Source organism: Hemiscyllium ocellatum, chromosome 7 (genome assembly GCF_020745735.1).
Source record: "Hemiscyllium ocellatum isolate sHemOce1 chromosome 7, sHemOce1.pat.X.cur, whole genome shotgun sequence".
Taxonomy (NCBI): Eukaryota; Metazoa; Chordata; class Chondrichthyes; order Orectolobiformes; family Hemiscylliidae; genus Hemiscyllium; species Hemiscyllium ocellatum.
Window position 1 is genome coordinate 41,017,751 of NC_083407.1, and position 21,488 is coordinate 41,039,238.

Here is a 21,488-nt window from a genome sequence, read left to right on the forward strand (position 1 = left end):
ATGGCATTTCAAAGACTTTACAAATATTTAGAATAATCAATCAAAACTGTAAACTAAGAGGCACCCAGCCATGGTAATGACATGTTGTAAAATCATAGAGCTACTTGCGGAACGTTTCAGAGAACACCTCCGGGACACCCGGACCAACCAATCCAACCGTCCCATGGCTGAACACTTTAACTCCCCCTCCCACTCTGCCAAGGACATGCAGGTCCTTGGCCTCCTCCATCACCAGACCATGGCAACACGACGCCTGGTGGAAGAGCGCCTCATCTTCCGCCTAGGAACCCTCCAACCACAAGGAATGAATGCAGATTTCTCCAGCTTCCTCATTTCCCCTCCCCCAACCTTTTCTCAGTCACAACCCTCAGACTCAGCACTGCCTTCTTGACCTGCAATCATCTTCCCGACTTCTCCGACCCCACCCCCTCTCCGGCCTATCACCCTCACTTTAATCTCCTTCCACCTATCGCATTCCCAACGCCCCTCCCCCAAGTCCCTCCTCCCTACCATTTATCTTAGCCTGCTTGGCACACCCTCCTCATTCTTGAAGAAGGGCTTATGCCTGAAAAGTCGATTCTCCTGCTCCTTTGATGCTGCCTGACCTGCTACGCTTTTCCAGCAACACATTTTTCAGCTCTGATCTCCAGCATCTGCAGTCCTCACTTTCTCCATGTTGTATAATCAGTCGTGCACCACAAATCCTTTAATGATGTCCCTCAGGCCTATGCCAACAGACAGTGAATAGACAGCTGGGCTTTTTTTTAAACTGCTGAAGGTCCTAGGGAAAAAAATTGAAGGCCTGAAGATTTAGATGTCTTGATAGCTTGGTAGTTTCATTGAGATATTGTAGATTCTTGGAGCTCTTATGATATTACCTATTGTTTATGCACAAACATGCTTATTTTAAATTATCCCAAAATGTAATTTGGCCTCTTCCAAAGAGCATCTTACCTCTCCAAAGTGTGTCTCTGGGTCTCTCTAAAGGATGCTCTACATCTTCAAAGAAATTAATCAGATTTAGTTCTCTCCTGAAAAGTTGAAAGCATCCTACCATTGAAATGTGGATCTGACTAAGGACAGTTGCACTTTACTATGTGTAGCTGTCTATGTGAACCACAGAAATGAAAATTACAACCTCCCTCTGTTCTCTCAACATCCACTCATTGGAAATGATGGGTGCCAATCCTAAACAGCAAACATGTTTAGGATTGAGATGTTGTGGAATTGGGACTCTGGCATCATTTTGACGAAGCCAGAGACCCTCTCCATCTTTACAAAAATTCAGGACTTAGTGCTTCAATCACAGATCAGGTTGTCAATACTTTGTGAGAAAAGTCAGTTGGGAAACTGTTAATATTAGCCAGTTTACAGAATCACTGAATTGTTATGGTGCTAGAGGTAGCAATTTGGCATATCATGTCTGTACCGTCACGCTAAATGATCAGTATGACGTGGTACCTATCCCTGCCTTTTCCCTGTAACCATTCACACTATGTCTTGGGGCTAATCATCGAACACCCTCTTGAATATTCCATTGAAAGTGGCGTCTACGACTTATCCAGGCTGTACTTTTCAGATTCCTAATGATTCACTGCGAGAAAAGGATTTTTGAAATTGTGTTTTCTCCTTTTGCAATTCAATCTAAATCTGTCTATTCATTCATGACCCTTTACAAGTGAGAGCATGTTTGTCTGTGCCCAGACTGCTCATGATTTTGAAAGCTTCTATCAAGCAGTCCCAACTTTTCAAATCTATCTTCATAAATGATAGATTGGAATCATCCTTGGAACCATTTCCTGAAAACAGAAGAGTTCTGTTCTGCTTTCTGTCCAATCTTTTTCACTTTTTTCCTGTATTGTTGTGCCCAGGACTGTGCCAACTAAGGACTAGTTGATGTCTTATACTGTTCAGAATCACTTCCTTGAACTAGAGTTCTGTCCCCCTTTAAGAGTCAGTCATAGAGATGTACAGCATGGAAACAAACCCTTCAGTCCATCCTGTCCATGCCGACCAGATGTCCCAACCCAATCTAGTCCCACCTGCCAGCACCCGGCCCATATCCCTCCCAAATGCTTCCTGTTCATTTACTCATCCAAATGTCTCTTAAATGTTGCAAATGTACCAGCCTCCACCACTTCCTCTGGCAGCTCATTCCATACACATACCATCCTCTGTGTGAAAAAGTTGCCCTTTAGGTCTCTTTTATATCTTTCCCCTCTCACCCTAAACCTACACGCTCTAGTTCTGGACTCCCTGACCCCAGGGAAAATACTTCGTCTATTTACCCTATCCATGCCTCTCATGATTTTGTAAATATCTATAAGGTAACACTGCCTCAGCCTCCGATGCTCCAGGGAAAACAGCCCCAGCCTGTTCAGCCTCTCCCTGTTGCTCAAATCCTCACACCTTTGCAACATCCTTGTAAATCCTTTCTGAAACCTTTCAAGTTTCACAACATCTTTCCGATAGGAAGGAGACCAGAATTGCAAGCAATATTCCAACAGTGGCCTAAACAATGTCCTGTACAGCCGCAACATGACCTCCCAACACCTGTACTCAATCCTCTGACCAATAAAAGAAAGCATACCAAACACCTTCTTCACTATCCTATCTACCTGCTACTCCACTTTCAAGGAGCTTTGAACCTGCACTCCAAGGTCTCTTTGTTCAGTAACACTCCCTAAGTCCTTCCCATTAAGTGCGTAAGTCCTGCTAAGATTTGCTTTCCCAAAAGCCAGCACCTTGCATTTATCTGAATTAAACTCTATCTGCCACTTCTCAGCCCATTGGCCCATCTGGTCAATATCCTCTTGTAATCTGAGGTAACCCTCTTTGTTGTCCACTACACCTCCAATTTTGGTGTCATCTGCAAACTTACTAACTATATGTCTTATGCTCGCATCCAAATCGTTTATGTAAATGACAAAAAGTAGAAGACCCAGCACCGATCCTTGTGGCACTCCACTGGTCACCGGACTCCAGTCTGAAAAACAACCCTCCACCCCACCTTCTGTCTTCTATCTTTGAGCCAGTTCTGTATCCAAATGACTAGTTCTCCCTGTATTCCGTGCGATCTAAACTTGCTAATCTGTTTCCATGGGGAACCTTGTTGAACGCCTTACTGAAGCCCATATAGATCACATCTACTGCTCTGCCTTCATCAATCCTCTTTGTTACTTCTTCAAAAAACTCAATCAAGTTTGTGAGACATGATTTCCCACGCACAAAGCCATGTTGACTATCCCGAATCAGTCCTTGCCTTTCCAAATACATGTACATCCTGTCCTTCAGGATTCCCTCCAACAACTTGTCCATCACGGAGGTCAGGCTCACTTGTCTATAGTTCCCTGGCTTGCCTTTACTGTCCTTCTTAAAATGTGGCACCATGTTTGCCAAGTTTCAGTTTTCCGGCACCTCACCTGTGACTATCGATGATACACATATCTCAGCAAGTGGCCCAGCAATCACTTCTCTAGCTTTCCATAGAGTTCTCGGGTACACCTGATCAGGTCCTGGGGATTTATCCACCTTTATGTGTTTCAAGACATCCAGCACTTCCTCTTCTGTAATATAGACATTTTGCAAGGTGTCACCATCTATTTCCCTACATTCTATATCTTCCAAATCTTTTTCCACAGCAAAATACCCGTTTAATATCTCCCCCATTTTCTGTGGGTCCACACAAAGGCTGCATTGCTGATCTTTGCGGGGCTCTATTTTCTCCCTAGTTACCCTTTTGGCCTTAATGTATTGTAAAAACTGTTTGGATTCTCCTTAATTCTTTTTGCCAAAGCTATCTCATGTCCCCTTTTTGCCCTCCTGATTTCCCTCTTAAGTGTACTCCCACTGCCTTTATACTCTTCTAAGGATTCTATTCTCCCTATACCTTACATATGCTTCCTTCTTTTTCTTAACCAAACCCTCAATTTCTTTAGTCATCCAGCATTCCCTATACCTACCAGCCTTCCCTTTCACCCTGACAGGAATATACTTGCTCTGGATTCTCGTTATCTCATTCCTGAAGGCTTCCCATTTTCCAGCCATCCCTTTACCTGCGAACAATCAATGCCCCCAATCAGCTTTCAAAAGTTCTTGCCTAATACCTGTCAAAATTGGCCTTTCTCCAATTTACAACTTCAACTTTTAGATCTGGTCTATCCTTTTCCATCACGATTTTAAATCTAATAGAATTATGGAAGCTGTCCCCAAAGTGCTCCCCCACTGACACCTCAGTCACCTGCCCTGCCTTATTTCCCAAAAGTACATCAAGTTTTGCACCTTCTCTAGTAGGTACATCTATGTACTAAATCAGAAAATTGTCTTGTACACGCTTAACAAATTCCTCGCCATCTAAACCCTTATCACTATGGCAGTCCCAGTCTATGTTTGGAAAGCTAAAATCCCCTACCATAACCACCCTATTATTCTTACAGATAGCTGAGATCTCCTTACAAGTTTGTTTCTCAATTTCCCTCTGACTATTAGGAGGTCTGTAATACAATCTCAATAAGGTGATCATCCCTTTCTTATTTCTCAGTTCCACCTAAATAACTTCCCTGAATGTATTTCTGGGAATCTCCTCCCTCAGCACAGCTGTAATGCTATCCCTTATCAAAAATGCCACACACCCTCCTCTCTTGTCTTCCTTTCTATCCTTCCTGTAGCATTTGTATCCTGGAATATTAAGCTGCCAGCCCTGCCCATCCGTGAGCCATGTTTCTGTAATTGCTATGATATCCCAGTCCCATGTTCCTAACCATGCCCTGAGTTCATCTGCTTTCCCTGTTAGGCCTCTTGCATTGAAATAAATGCACTTTAATTTATTAGTCCTACCTTGTCCCTGCCTGCCCTGACAGTTTGAATCGCTTCTGTTCTCAACTGTACCAGTCTCAGATTCATCTCTTTCCTCTCTATCTCCCTGGGTCCCAGCCCCACACTCCCCCCCCCCCTCCCCCCAGCCACCTTACTAGTTTAAATCCACCTGAACAGCTCCAGCAAATTTCCCTGTCAGTATATTAGACCCATTCCAATTTAAGTGCAATCCATTCTTCTTGTACTTCTACCCCAAAAAAGATTCCAATGATCCAAAAATGTGAATCCTTCTCCCATACACCTGCTCCTCAGCTACGCATTCATCTGCTCTATCCTCCTATTCCTGCCATCACTAGCTTGTAGTATCGGGAGTAATCCAGATATTACTACTTTCAAGGCCCTCCTTTTTAAGTTCCTGCCTAACTCTCTGTAATCTCCCTTCAGAATCACAATCTTTTCCATTCCTATGTTATTGGTTCCAATGTTGACAATGACCTCCTGCTGGCCCCTCTCCCACTTGAGAACATTCTGCACCCTCTCTGAGACATCCTTGATCCTGGCAATAGGGAAGCCACACACCATTCCGTTTTTTTCGCTGCTGGCCACAGAAATGTTTGTCTGTACCTCTGACTAGAGAATCCCCTAACACAAGTGATCTCTTGGAACCCGACCTACCCCTCGTTGCACTCGAGCCAGTCTCGATACCAGAAACTTGGCTGTTCGTGCTATGGTCCCCTGAGAACCCATCACCCCCTACATTTTCCAAAACAGCATACCTGTTTGAAATGGGTATAGCCACAGAAGGCTCCTGCATTAGCTACCTACCTCTTTTACCTTTCCTGGAGTTAACCCATCTATGTGTTTGGAGACTTCCCCACCCCCCCCACCTCATCGCATACTGTTGCTGTTGCAAATTCATCATTGCTTCTGTCTCTCCAAACAATCCACTCGATCTGATTAGATTTGCAACCAACAGCATTTATGGCAGATATAATCCGTAGTAACCCTTAAACTCTCTTTAAACTCTCACATCTGACAAGAAGCACATATCACTCTAATAAAGGCCATTTTTGCTCCTTCACAATCTACAGACCCAAAAAATATCACCGTCTTACTTCTCTACGAACACTGAATAGTTAAATGAATAGTTATGGCTTATATTTTAAGTTTAATCAAGAGATATATCTCCAAAAACATATAATCAAGAAATAACCCACTCTACTCACTACTGCAGACTTTCTGTAGTCCACTTAAAACAATTCATTTATCTGATTCTGTGCTTCACCCCACAGTTCTTCCAAGATCCGTTGTGAATTTCACTGTTTGTTAATGTTCCAAGACGCATTCCGATGTCCAGCGATACATGAATCCAAACAGCAAAGGCAGTGTCAGTTTTGTTAAAGCTGAAAGTGTGTTGCTGGTTAAAGCGCAGCAGGTCAGGCAGCATCCAAGGAACAGGAAATTCGATGTTTCGGGCACAAGCCCTTCATCAGCTTGTGCCCGAAACGTCGAATTTCCTGTTCCTTGGATGCTGCCTGACCTGCTGTGCTTTTCCAGCAACACATTTTCAGCTCTGATCTCCAGCATCTGCAGACCTCACTTTTTACTCAGTTTTGTTAAAGTCAATATTACCTTATGCATTATTAATTGCTCTCACCATCTGCCCAGCTACCTTTAGTGACTTATGAAAATTGTACATGCGGGCTTCTCTGCTCTTGCATTTATGAATACTAGCCTTTATTTTGTGTTTCCTCTCAGTTTTTCTTTTATCACCTATTCACTGAATGATAGGAATCAAACAACAATGCGTTAATGGATTTTTTTTGGGCTGGAGGAAAATTTTAGTGGATTTACACCCTGCACACGGCTCTACATTTAACCTAATCTTCCACACATCTGCCCACTCTACCAAAAATGTCTTTTTGAAGGTCTATAGTGTTGTCCTCACTTCTGAATTTTGTATCATCTTCAACCATTGAAATTGTCTTGTGTATACTATGGTCTACATCTTTAATATATTACATGTCTTTAATTCTGCGATTGATATGTTTTATGGGAGGCTTGCTTGGAACACTAGCTCCTGGAGAACTAAGGCACCATGTTTTCAAGAAGGAGTTAAATAGAAGGAATCTAAGGGCAGAAAGAGGGAACAGGGTACTGAGTTGAATGATTAATGGCGGAGCAGGCTCGAATGCTCAAATAGCCTACTCCTACTCTCTTTCTGTGTTTCTGTAAGGGATAGCAAGAGTCTTGGTGATGAGTGAAGTTTCACTACAAACCTTTCTCCAGCCCAAAAAGTCCATTCACTATTGTCGCCTGATTCCTGTCACTTGGTGAATTTGGTATCCATGTTGCTACTGTCCCTGTTTTCACTCAAGTCTATTGTGCAGCACTGTTTGAAATCCTTTTATAGGCCATTTCCACTGCATCAATGGCATTACCCACACGAATTGTGTCTGTTATCTCTTCAAAGTATCCTAGTCATGGAAATTTTGAACACAATTGGAACCTATTGGAACTAGACTGATTGGTAGGAAATGTCACTGAAGCTTCTTTCGATCCAAATCTGCAAAATGGTGGATGTTTTCTTACTTTTTCTGTTGGGGTTTAGAAACTTAAAAGCATGTATGGTTGACAGGTCACTTAAAAAACACAAGTTAATGTTTGGATTAAACTCTTAACATCGATTAGTTTCAATTATTTTGTCTCATTATACCTCGCCAAAGCCTATTAACAATTAAAAATGTTTATTTAAAATTATTAAATTAACCCAAGTATAACCTCAATTCAGCTGATCCCTTTTTGCCCTGAGCCATGTCGGGGAGATGAATGTAAAAGAGAAGTCGTTTTGTTTTATAAATCGAAGAATTGATCCAAAATCCTACAAACCAACCAGGAAACAAACATCACCAGCAGGGGGCCAAACCCAGCTGATCAGAGTGTTCGAGTACAATGTCGCACATAAGCTCTGAGTGATCGCATTGCGTCCAGCACCTGATTTGAAGTGCTGGACTATTGAATGGGTGGGATAATGGGTGGGTTTCAGTTCACAAATTAATCATTTCTTTGAGGTTGGATTTCCAGTGGTTAATTAGAAACTTGCAAAATTGTGTTGAATTCTCTGAAATACATGAGCTTTCATGCATGACATATGCACATCATCCAGGAATAATAACATTTCCCTTCAAAGACACAAATACAGCAGGTTTCAGAATAATGGAAATTAACCCTCATGCACATTTTCTGGAAAAGAGCCATTTTCCCTGAGCATTCTGTTATGCACCTTCACTTAAATGAACCACTCTTGAGCATGTCTTCCTTTCTCTTTAAAAATAAACCCCCCGGGAATGTCAGTTATGTTAACGTATATCATGATTCTATGATTTAGGACTTAGTTGAGCAGGAACTTCTTCACCCAGAGGGTTGTGAATCTGTGGAATTCCCCGCCCAGTGAAGCAGTTTAGGCTACCTCGTTGAATGTTTTTAAGGCCAAGTTAGATTTTTGAACTATAAAAGAATTATAAGTTATGGTGAGTGGGCAGTTAAGTGGAGCTGAGTCCACATAAAGATCAGCCATGATCTTACGGAATGGCGAAGCAGGCTCGAGAAGCCAGATGGCCTGCGTTGCTCCAGTGTCTGACATTCTTATTTCTTGCGACACGGTATTTTTATGTTAACTACTTACTTAACAATACCATAGGAGACTCATTCAGAGGTGTCTTTTGAAAGATTGGCCTTTCTGGGTACTACATTTCTAAACCTGACATTCAGTGTTTCAAAATGTAGGAATGTAGGAGTAGGTGTAGTGGTGTAGCATGGTGGCTCTGAGGTTAATAGTGTTGCCTCACAGTACCAAGGATCTGGGTTCGATTCCAGCCTCAGGTGATTGTGTGGAGTTTGCATGTCCTGACTGTCTGCGTGGGTTTCCTTTGGATATGCTGGTTTCCTCACACAGCCCGACGATGTGCAGGTTAGGCGAATTGGCCATGCTAAATTGCTCATGGTGTCCACAGATGTGCAAGCTGGGTGGTTTAGTCATGGGAAATGCAGGGTTACAGGGATTGGGTGGGATGTACTTCGGAGGGTCGGTGTGGCCTCAAATGGCTGAATGGCCTGTTTCCATATTGTAGGGATTCTATTTTATCATTCAGTCTCTTGAACCATTTTCACCATTTTAGAATATGGCTGATCACACCACAATACACATTCCCATGCAATCCCCATTTCCACTGATGTTATTAGTAACTGGAAATCTCTGTCTTTAACTTATCTAATGTCTGTACTTGAACAGCTGTCTGGGGAGAGAATTCCAAAGATTCATCACTGAGTGAAGGGGTTCCTCCTCATGTTAGTCTTAAATGACTTTAATTCTGAGATCATGTCCACTGGTTTGAGATCCTACAGCCAGGAGAAATCCCCCTTTTCTACTTCTGTATTGTTTACACCTTCAAGAATTTTGTACGTTTCTGAGATTGCCTCTCGTTCTTCTAAACTCCAGAAAATATAGGCATTGTCTCCTTAATCTCTCCTCATAGGACTGTTCTACCATCTGAGAAATCGCTCAGATGAATCTCCACTAACCGCCTTTATGGAAGTACTTCCTAAACATTTTCCCATTGAGACCCCATGTGGTGCTTTCAACTTATCACAGCAGAGCAGCAGTTGCTTGCCTGGGCTAGTAACCGGAAATGCCTGAGAGATTTGGAGTTGTGGGGAGCTGTTGAGAGCAGTAGGGTGAAAATTGCCTTGTGGTATTATCGCTGGCCTGATAATCCAGATATCCAGATAATGTTCTGGGGACGCGGATTCAAATCGTGTCATGGCAGATGTTTGAATTCAATTTAAAAAAAACACTGAGAATTAAGAGTCTAATGAGGACCACATATCTATTGTTAATTTTTGAAAAAACCCATCTGGTTCACTAATGTCTTTTAGGGAAGGAAACTGCTATCCTTATCTGGTCAGGTGTACATGTGACTGCAACAGCTGCACCAATGTGGTTGACTCTTAATTGCCCTCAAGGCTATTAGGGATGGGAAATAAATGCTGTTGAGCCAGTCATACTCACCTCCTGTGAATGAATGAAGAAAAAAGTAAGCTGTTATTCTACAGTTTTTTTTAATGAAAAGTGATAATTACCTATCTCCCAAGAAGTGTTTAAGGACAGGAATCAGGTCTCTACAATTGGGTAGTTAGGCCACAAACCATTAAAAAAAAATGGAGATTTCAAGGGGTCTTGCAATATTTGCTTTTGGTTGGAGCTCCATGGCAGGCATTTCTACATTGAGTTTTGACCCCAAGGTTTTGGAGTTGGCAACCTACAATTTGGGAAGCCCTGTTATATTGCAAGTATATCCTCTCTCATGAAAGGGGAATATATACCTTAAGTGAGGGCTGACCAGTGTTCTATACAGTTGAAGCAAGATGATTTCTGTGTTCAAAAAGGTTGTTAACTTGCACCTGAACAGAATATTAATTAGAAATTTACACAAACTGGTTGTTACATGTAAAAGAGTGGACTACATAGATAACTGTTGAAAAAGAATCTGATGCTCTAAGTCTGCATAGTACTCAGTAGGCAGATCCAAACTTGCTGACCTGTTGCAGTTAAAATAATATTTGGCAGAATCTGAGAATGAATACCCAGTTGTATTTAATTAATGTCAACACATTGATACAATTATGTAATCTCCAGTGTGCATCAGGGATTAAACTGAAAATGCCCAACAGCTGGGCAATTTCTGACTTTATCTCAGAGGTGTTGAGGGATTTTTGAAAGCTTGGCCATGTATAATAAGTGTCTTATCAAGATAAGGAGCGTGATGCAATGCTAAATGCTTCTTCTATGAGTCTCTCTCTTCCCTGGCCTAGGCTAAAGCTCAATGATCAGCATGAGGGTTTGATGCTTGTTGAGAATAATCTTTGACAAGAAAATATAATAGGCTGGTTGCTAGGAGTTTGCAATAACAAGCGTTCGTTATTTTTTGGATTGTCTATTGTCAAGTCAGTTCCTATTATTCAGATTCACTGAACAGTAGCAGTAATATTTTCCCAGCTGCCACTACCTTTGGAAACTTCAGGCGCAATCTCAACACAATTTAAAATTGTTGTTATCTATTACAACTGAATCTGCATATCTACATTTATGCCCATATCCATATCATAACAGAATTTGCACATACGTATTTTTAATCAGTTCGTACATTAATTGATGTTGTAAGTAGTTTGCTTTACATTGAAACATCAAAAACAGGAGCAGGAGTTGGCCATTCAATATCATGAACCTGGGTGGCATGGTGGCTCAGTGGTTAGCACTGCTGACTCATATCACCAGGGAGCTGGGTTCGATTCCAGCCTCAGGCGACTGTCTGTATGAGGTTTGCACATCCTCCCAGTGTCTCTGTGGGTTTCTCCTACAACCTAAAGATGTGCAGGTTAGGTGAATTGGCCATGCTAAATTGCCCATAGTGTTCAGGGATGTGTAGGTTAGGTGTATTAGTCAGGGATGAATATAGAGTAGAGGAATGGGTCTGGGTGGGTTACTGTTTGGTGGATCGGTGTAGGCTTGTTGGATCAAAGGGCCTGTTTCCATACTGTAGGGATTCTATGATTACACCTGCTTCACCATTCTATATTATAACAGCTGATCACTGAGCTCATTGTCTACTCCTGCCCTCCCCTCATTTCACTTGATTCCATTGATCACGAGAGCTTTATCTACTTCCTTGTTGAAAAGACCAATGCTTTGGCCTCAATCAGTTTCAGTAGTAATGAATTCCAAAGGCTCACCACTCTCTGGGTGAAGAAATTTCTCTCATCTCAGCCTTTATTCTTAAACTAGGACCCCTGGTTCTGGACTCTTCCTGCCACTTGGGAATGTCCTTTCTGTGTCTAATCCTGTTAGCAATTTCAATAACATCCTCCCTACTTATTCTTCTAAACTCCATTGAATACAATCCTAACGAACTTGATTTCTCCTCAGATATTAGTTCTGCTATCCCAGAAATCAATTTGGTAAGCCTTTGCTACAATTACTGTGTAACAAGAATATCTTTCCTCAAATAAGAAGATCAAAGTGTATGTAATATTCCAGGGGTAGCCTCACCAGTGCCCTTTACATCCTTGTACAAAGATCAACTTAGTTTAAAAACTGAAAGAACTGGAGATTCTGTAAATTAGAAGCAAAAACAGAAGTTGCTGGGGAAGATCAGCAGGTCGGGTAGCATCTGTGAGTTAATGTTTCGGGTCCAGTGACCCTTCCTCAGAACTTGGTTGCCTTCTTTACTGCCTGCTGCACCTGCACACTTACGTTCACCGACTGATGCATAAGGACACACACAAGTCACGTTGACCATTCTTTTCTTTCATTTTATATCCATTCCAATAATAATCTGTCATTATTTTTTCAGATGTTGTGCCTTTCTTCTGTAAATAATCTGTCTTCACAACACTATTCAAAAATAAACCCTTGACCCGCACCATCCTTGCAAACTAGTTTCTCATCTTCAATGCAGCTTTCCTCTTCAAATTCCTTAACTGTGTTGTTGCCGCTTAAGTTTGTTCACATTTTTCAAAGAAATCTATGTTTGAATCTCTCCATTTCCATCCTTGACATAGCAGCGAAACAATTCTTGTCACAGTCACAAATGACATCCTGTGTGCCTGTGGCAAAAATAACTTTTTCCTCCTTGTATTTCTTATCCTGTCTGCAGTCTTTGTGACAGTCGGTCATGCCATCTTCCTCTGCCATTTCTCCACTGTTTTCCAACTGGATGGGATTGTTCTCATGTAGACTCCTTTTTATCTATCTAATCATAACTAGAGTATCATTTGGAATCACCTCTCTTCCTGCTCCTGTGCCATTACCTCAGGTATCCCCTAAGGATTGATCCTTGGTTTCCTCCTATTTCCTATCTTTGCGCTACCAATCAGTGATCTCATACAGCGTAAACTTTCACACATGTACTGTAACCATTCAGCTCCAGCTCGTCACTATCTCTCTTAACTTCTTGACTACTGCAATTTTCAGACTGCTTATCCAGTATCCAGTTCTACTTGAGCAAAATTTGCCTAAAATTAATTATTACAAAGACTGAAGCACTCCTCACTCCAGACCCCATAACTTCTACCAAATCCATCCCTCTCCCTGGACAGTCTGACATTAAGCTAACCTGTTCACAATATTTTATCTGGTCCAGGCTGAGCTTTGAATCTCATTTGTGCTGTCACTAAGATTGTGTATTTCCATGTCCATAACATTGACTGACTTCAACCTGGTCTCAGTTCACCTGCTACTGAAATCTTCATGTATGCCTTTGCAGTCTCTAGCCTTGACACTTTCTTTGCGTACCTACCTGAGTCTTGCAGCATTCTAGACTGCCTCACCTTGAGGTTACCTAAAGCTCTGCTACCTGTGCCTTAACTTGGATCAAGTCCCATTCCTTTATCATCCAAGTCAAGCACCCCCTTGGTTTGAAAATTTGTATCCTTGCTTCCAAATCCCTCTATCGGCTTATTCCTCCCAAATGCTTTTATCTTCTCTGGCCCAACAATACTTGGATTTGCCCTCCCTTGATTTTAGTCAGTTATGTATCTCCAGTCGTAATTCAGCTATAGTTGATGGCTGTGCCTTTACATTGCCTCGCCCTGAAGCTGTGGGCTACCTTCCCTCCACATCTTTGTTCCCTGACATCACTTCCCACCTTAAACATTCTTTAAACTTTACTACCTTAGCTAATATCACCTGGTGTGACACTGTTGGACTTAATTTCATGTTGCTGCCCTGAAGAGCCTTGATATGTTTATTACAGTAAGTTGCTATTGTTGGTGATGGTGCTAATAGGTATGCTTCTGTTCTTGTGAAAGGCAGGGATATTAGTGACAGGGATTGGAGTGCTTCCCATTAATGTATCTACTGACACCATCCGTTGTTATCAGGTCAAGTAGAGCCTTTGTTCTTACTACCCCTTCATTTTCCAGTTGCAGAACTGAGCATTTGCGGTAAAATTTTGTTCCTGTGATATTTATTCCTTACACCCTTCCTTTGAAGAAGTCTTGTTGTAATTCTATTGGGAAAATATTCCTTATGTTGAGAATCTACGTATTGTCACCTGACACCATTTGTTTTTACCTCTGTTGATTTGTAGATTGTTAACTCCAGTGCATTTCACAGTCTATACTATTCCACATTTGGTGCATTTCACCCAGCAGGCAAGCGTTCAATTGCCAAATCCAGATTCTGCTGTTTTTTTTAAAATCAATTGGTTTTATTGGAGACTAAGTCTAATCTTTTAAGTCATGGCTCCAGTGTTTTAAGCGTTTAAAACAGATTTTTGCAGATTTTATTATTTAATATACTGAATGTTATTAAAGCATGGATTTCCATCTTTTAAAATTTATTCTTAGCTATTTCATGTTTTGAGGATTTGCATGTATTGTCTGTCAACAGTAAACAATGGGCTCAGTACATTTTAAAAATGCTGACCTAGATTTTACAAATAACGAAAAGAGCTTGCTGTTCATGACAATTGCTGCTATATACAGAATTCTGTGTGCCTTTAAGCAGTGACATATCAAAGTATGTTGGAAATAATGTGGCTCCCTCTACAGGGGGTCTGGCTTTTGAATAAATATTGTGAGCAACAACCTGCATCCTTAATGAATCAGATTATAAATATCATTTCTATGAGCTGCAGTTTAAACTAGAAAGCACAAGCTCCACATCTAAATGGATAGAAGATCAAATTAAGAAAATAAGATGAAAATGGGGAAGGTAGATGATTTTGCGTGATTGGAGGTGCTAAAAAAAAACCCAACAATAATTAAAATCTGAAAGAAAGCCCCACAATATTTGTTAAAGTTTATGTTCAGTGCCAGGGAGGTTGTTTGTCAGTAATTTAAAGCTCAACTCATCATTTAAAATTCACTTCTATCTTTTTCTGACATATCTAATAGGAACATACAAAATATTCATGCTCTGACAAAAATTGCCATGCAAAGCCTCTCACCAGGGTATCAGTGCATTGCTGCTTGAAGAAATATCCAAAAACTCAACAGGCATTTCTAGATTTTCATACTTAATCATGCATGTGTGGATAACCAGACGTTGTTGCTTCCAACCTAACAATGAGTGCTGTTATATTTACACTTCAGCTTAATTCAAAATAGGACTTTTTAAAGAGATACAATGTAATTACAAATTAATGTAAAAAGTCAGTGTTAATAATTTTATAATCTAGAAGATGAATCTGGTAAGTACTGTCACTTTAAACATAAAAGACCTCCCGTTTAACTACAAATCTGGAGTGATATTAAATATTTAACTGTCATCTATCAGTCGACACACTTGAGTACATGAGAACTTAAGAAGTTGAGCGTATTATACTTTGAACAGTTTAAAGTTCCTGTTGACAAAAAAAATGCATAATTTCAGAGCGTTCTTTCCAAAAAAAACACATCACCAATGGCTCATGGAGCAGTCAAGCGAAATCCAGTTTCCCACAATGCATTAGTGATCCTGCTGGTGAAAGATTGAGGATCTACAGGGCATGAAGCTCCATCAAGTGGTGGTATTGTGCAACTGTCAGTGTGAACAGAAGTGGAAACCCACTATCTAACTGATCTTTAAGGAGATTAAAAACGTGCCAGCTTTCCAAAATAAAGTGGTTAGTGCTTGAACCAGTTAAGCTTAACAGCAAAACTGTTTTGAATGACAATCTGAGAGAAAGCAAGCTCTTGGTTATGAAAAAGCAGATTCTGTGAAATGGGGAAGGTGGTAGGAATACTCTGTGGAGTTGACGTCTGGAGAATAAATTACACAGAAGTTACTAGGATAGAAAACTCAGCAACAATGTTGGAAGTGTAGTAGTCATTCCACTTTTGCTGTTCAGGATGAATATTGACAGTATTATCAAAGTAATGAAAGTAAAAGATTGAATTAATCTTGCTGCTTTAGTGATAGGTTATCTGAACCTGCTGTTTCTGGAGCTCCATCTCATTGTTGAAGTATGCAACTACAGGACTGACTGTGTGTAAATTGAACAGTGTCCCAATAAGAGCTGCACACACAATGTATGTTATAGATATTCAGAAGATACTTTAAAGTGCATGTTATACTGAGAATTTCTCAACTGGAGAGAGAAATCTCACAGAATCTATATTGTTTAAAGAATTGGCTATTCAACAGAAAACAGAGTTCAGAATTTTTTTGGTTGGTGAGATGTAACTAGTGGAGTGCCACAGGGTTCAGTCCTTAGACCTCCAACTATTTACAATCTACATTAATGACTTGGATGCAAGGATACAAGGTACTATTGGAGAAAGTGAGGACTGCAGATACTGGAGATCAAAGCTGAAAATGTGTTGCTGGAAAAGCACAGCAGGTCAGGCAGCATCCAAGAAGCAGGAGAGTTGATGTTTCGAGCATGAGCCCTTCTTCAGGAATGAGGAAAGTGTGTCCAGCAGGCTAAGATAAAAGTTACGGAGGAGGGACTTGGGGGAGGAACGTTGGAAATGTGATAGGTGGAAGGAGGTCAAGGTGAGGGTGATAGGCCGGGGTGGGGGTAGGGGCAGGGGCGGAGAGGTCAGGAAGAAGATTGCAGGTTAGGAAGGCGGTGCTGAGTTCGAGGGATTTGACTGAGACAAGGTGGGGGGAGGGGAAATGAGGAAACTGAGTTCATCCCTTGTGGTTGGGGGGTTCCTAGGCGGAAGATGAGGCGCTTTTCCTCCAGCTGTCGTGTTACTATGATCTGGCGATGGAGGAGTCCAAGGACCTGCATGTCCTTGGTGGAGTGGGAGGGGGAGTTGAAGTGTCGAGCCACGGGGTGGTTGTGTTGGTTGGTCTGGGTAACTGTGAGAGTCGGTCGGTTTATAGTAAATGTCCGTGTTGATTCGGTCGCCTAAGATAAAAATGGAAAGGTCTAGGAAGGGGAGGGAAGAGTCTGAGATGGTCAAGGTAAATTTGAGGTCAGGTGGAAGGTGTTGGTAAAGTGGATGAACTGTTCACCTCTTCGTGAGAGCACGAGGTAGCGCCGATACAGTCATCGATGTAGCGGAGGAAAAGGTGGGGTGTGGTGCCAGTGTAGCTGCGGAAGATGGACTGTTCCACATATCCTACGAAGAGACAGGCATAGCTAGGGCCCATGCGGGTGCCCATGTCTACTCCTTTGGTTTGGAGGAAGTGGAAGGATTGGAAAGAGAAGTTGTTCAGGGTGAGGACCAGTTCAGTCAATCGAAGGAGGGTGTCATTGGAAGGGTACTGGTTGGTACGGCGGGAAAGAAAGAAGTGGAGGGCTTTGAGTCCTTCATGATGGGGGATGGAGGTGTACAGTGACTGTACTTCCATATCCACCACAAATTCCTCTGCACCGCCACACACATCATTTACTGCATCCACTGCACCCGATGTGGCCTCCTCTATATCGGGGAGACAGCCCGCCTACTTGCGGAACATTTCGGAGAACACCTCTGGGACACCCGGACTAACTAACCCAACCAATTGTTAGGACAATTTCCCATTTTGTCAAACTCATGGGAAGGTGAAGGAAGATATGCCATTTTCATTGGACTTCTTTTCCCAACCGTCATTTTCTGATTGATTTACACATTAGCAATATTGTGCATTTAGTCACATTGGACTGCATGTTGTACTTTTTTGGCTAAGTGCTAGGTACAATGAGTTTTTTGTGAAGTCTTGCACATTTTCTCACCATGTCTTTCCACATTCTCCTCATTAACTACTTGGGCTGTCCCTATGGTGTCTCCCTCATTTGATTAAATTACCACTTTACCATGCCTTGGTCATGGAACGACATACCATTATTGGGAAGTCATGGAATTGATCAACATACCAGGTGCTAGTGTGCCAAGCGGGACTCTATCAATGTGGAGCAGCCCTGCACACTTCATGACATTTGCCCTGGACCTGGCAGATCAGGAGTATTTGATGCCTTGTTTTGTACACAGGGGCCTGAATGTCCTGCTGGAAGGTGTGGTGCTCAGGGAGGACATCCTCTCCCCCAGGATTAGAGGAGACCACAACACCAGACCATGCCAACCTGGCCATCAGGATCAATATCACTTTGAGTTTGTCTCTGCTATTGTACCACTTCCCACCAAGGCTCCTGCTCTACCACACTCAATATTGGCTGCAATGTCTTCCCTCAATCACTGTCACCAATCACAATCACTGTCACAACTAATTCTACATGCTGTCTGTAATACCTACTCACTCACCCCTCCTCCTTCTCCACCCACACTGCAATAGCTGGACTATCTGCTCTCATCTCCCTTGATACCTGCTTCTCTGTTATTCCAGGAGGAAAACAGTTCCCAATAAGCCACGAGTAACAGGAAAAGTGTTTGGCTGCCAGGCATTCAGCTTCTCACCCATTATGTGGCGAGCATTGTGTGGAGGCTGGCTGGGACCCACTGCGTGAAGACCATATCTCCCTTGCTTTGACTGTGGCCTGCTAACAACCATGACAAATTTCATGGCTTCCTGTATCAGTGGTAGTAATGTAATCCTGTATCATTAGCTGAGGCTGCAAAACACATAAAAACAAGGCATGGCACGTCAGGGATAAGGTGAATATGCATTGAGTGAGCACTATGAGAGCAAGTGAACACCCTTGCGATGCAGCCTGGTCAGTCCATGAGCTGGATTCATTGCATCTGAAACAACATTCAGAAGCATGCTGCAAGTCGATCAGAGATTTGTCATGAGTGTTCTTAAAGGCTGGCACTTGTCAGATGCCCATGTCTGTGTACATGAGGTCCCTCTGGCTGGCACCCATGGAACATACCCTGACATGTTAGTGCTCGGTTTCCAAAACAAAGGTTCTTGCAAGCATGTGACAACCTGAAGTCGCCAGCTACCCCCTCTGGTTTACAGGTTGAGATTTCTTACTGTTGTTTAGATCAGACTGATTCTGGAAAAACACAGCAAGTCAGGCAACATCTGAGGAGCAGGAAAATCAATGTTTCTGGCAAAAGTCCTTCGTCAGGAATAAAGGCAGGAAGCCTCCCGGATGGAGACCTTTTGCCCAAAACGTCGATTTTCCTGCTCCTCGGATGCTGCCTGACCTGTGCTTTTCCAGCACCACTCTGATCTCAACTCTGGTTTTCAGCATCTGCAGTCCTCACTTTTGCCCTGAGATTTCTTACTGTCCAGATGGTTCAGCGGGTTTGGTTAGTTAAGAAACTGGATATTAATGAGCCAAGTTTGTGACACTAGAAAGGTATTTAACAAGCTGCAGGCTCCCTTACGTGGCAATTCATCGCTTTCTGGCCAGAGTTGGTAATATGTGGAGCTGGAAATAGCACAGCAGGTCAAGCAGCCTCGGAAGAGCAGGAGGCTTGATGCTTCAGCCATGAACCTTCATCAGGACCACATTATTCAGGCCCCTATAAATACCATCCCTTTTATTTCAGTGAATTTTGGTCCGATATAGATGTAATTTTGCCAAGTAGGTTCCATGACAGAATTGCAAATGTTGTTGATCTGCTGAGCATTAAATTGAATCCGAGGGTAATATATTTGAATTGTTTGGTGTCCAATGCTAAAACTTTATTTTAAATGTTTTTTATTATTCTGATGTCTAGGGTAAACTGTCAGAAGAAGCAGCAGCTTGCAAGGAGACAGCAGCAGATATTAATGTAGCGACTGATCAGTATTCAAACAGTGCAAGTAGTACTGTGGAACAAGAAAGAACGGTGCACCTTTTGGAACGATTGCGAACACTAGAGGTAAGCAAATGGTGAAGTTTGTCTCCAGTAGGTTGGACCAATTGTCTTGCACCAATTGATGATTTAGCACATGAGCAATTTTAAATGTCAAATGAAACGTACCTGTTACCATTTCTAGCACCACTGTCTGATGAACCCCGATAAAAAATTTTTGCCAAGCTCCCCATGGCAGATTTACTCAAGACAGGTGGGTGTACGTACAAATGTCCATTTATTTATTTTGACTATGCTCAAGTCATGGCTGCGGTAAAGTCAGTAACCAAGTAGCCAAGAACCCAAATGCTATGAAAATATTACTTGATTGCACAGTCTCTGATGTTTTCTATCATTGTGCAGATGATCAAGAGAAAGCTAATGGGATGGTAAAAGGCCAAATTAGATTTATTCTGCTCTTAATGTGTAGGACGTACTTGGATAAAATTAGATTTAGTCTGTTCTTTATGGTTAGGACATACTTGGTTAAATTCCCTCATTTGTTGGTAGATGTCAAAGTAGTAACTGTGCTGGAATAGCTTAGTTGAGAGTGCAGCTAGTTCTGGAATTCAAGTCTTCATATTATTGTTAGAACGTTCTCAGGACTCATAATCTTTGAAGGATCCAATGTCTTCAGCTGATTGTTGGAATCATGTGGAATGAATTAATTTGATTGAAACTGGCAATTGTAGTGCTGCAGACATCAGAAGGTGGCACAGACGGATTAACGTGACTGGATGAATATAATTGCCAATACTTCAGCCTGTCTTATGAACTGAGGTGTTGGAATCTCTCATTATTGTGAATGAAGATATTCTTCAGTGAGTTTTTCACGACCATTGATGACATGATGTGGTAGGACTACAGATCTTAGAGTGATTTGGTTGTAGGATCTTTTAGCTGTCTTTATGGTATGTTGCTTCCACTGTTTAGCACACAAATATTCCTGTGTTATAGCTTTTCTGGTTGACACCACCTTTTGATACACAGTTTCTGCAATCTTTCTTGAACCAGGTTGATCAGTTCACTTGATAATTGATAATAACATAGAGTGGAATGTATGCTGGAATAGAAGATCATAAATTTGCTATTGACAGTGCCCATAGCATCTGCTTGGTTTGAATTATCAGGTTTGTTCTGAATCTATCCTTTTAGTACAGTGAGAGAGCTGCACAACGTAATGAGAATGCATTCAGTGAAAAGATGAAACTTCACCTTTGTAAGAACTGTCCCTGTACTATCATTTACAGGTACATTATTGAGGACCAGATCTAGTTGATGTTTTTTCCCCTTGTTGGTTCATTCTACACTGATTGCACTCCCAGTCTGCAGTCAAGTTTTTTGGTACTTTGTTGGTTCAAGCAGTAATGATTTCCAGTGCCTAGTTTAGTGCTAGGTAGTTTGAGTGGTTTGATTGCCTAAATTGGGCTCTGGTTGAGCCACTCAACACCTCTGTTGCAACCGGTAAAATTGTGTCGTATGTGAAAGGTCTGGTGCTGGGAGGCACAGTGCCTTGCTTTATAAATTCATTCACCTGCTTTCTTGCCCATAAGTAGCAGTTCAGCCACTCTTGGTAATGTACAGTGTGCTTCCCCAATCCAAATAATTCTGAGCTCCTGTTAACCTCTGGGCTTTTTCTAAGAGGTGTTCTATGTAGAGGAGTACTGATTCACTGGTTGAGGGGCAGGGCCATAAGTGACAATTAGTAGGTGTTTCCCTTGCCCTTGCCACAAGACCATGCAGTCTGGTTTTAATGTTGAGGACTTCCTGTGCCACTCCCTTCTGATCATGTACCTTTGTGTCACCTCGCATGGATCTATCTTGCTGGTGACACAGGATGTACCCCTGGGACAGTGATGTTCAAGCCTCTCGAAGGTGTGATATTGTGAGCAGGGCTGCCACTCTGTCACCTTACTAATCTGTGTAATAGCTCTTTCAATTTTGGCACAAGTCCC

The 21,488-nt window shown here is 41.9% G+C and overlaps 1 protein-coding gene across 5 annotated transcripts in view; it reads left to right on the top strand.

Annotated features, from left to right (window-relative positions):
• The window catches only part of nckap5l (NCK-associated protein 5-like), an 807,388-nt gene that overhangs the window by 525,838 nt on the left and 260,062 nt on the right, over positions 1–21,488 (top strand). For all 5 annotated transcript variants that reach the window (XM_060827141.1, XM_060827140.1, XM_060827143.1 and 2 more), the window contains one exon: positions 19,417–19,560. In XM_060827141.1, the coding sequence (XP_060683124.1) occupies positions 19,417–19,560 (144 nt within the window). The remainder of the gene's footprint in view (positions 1–19,416; positions 19,561–21,488) is intronic.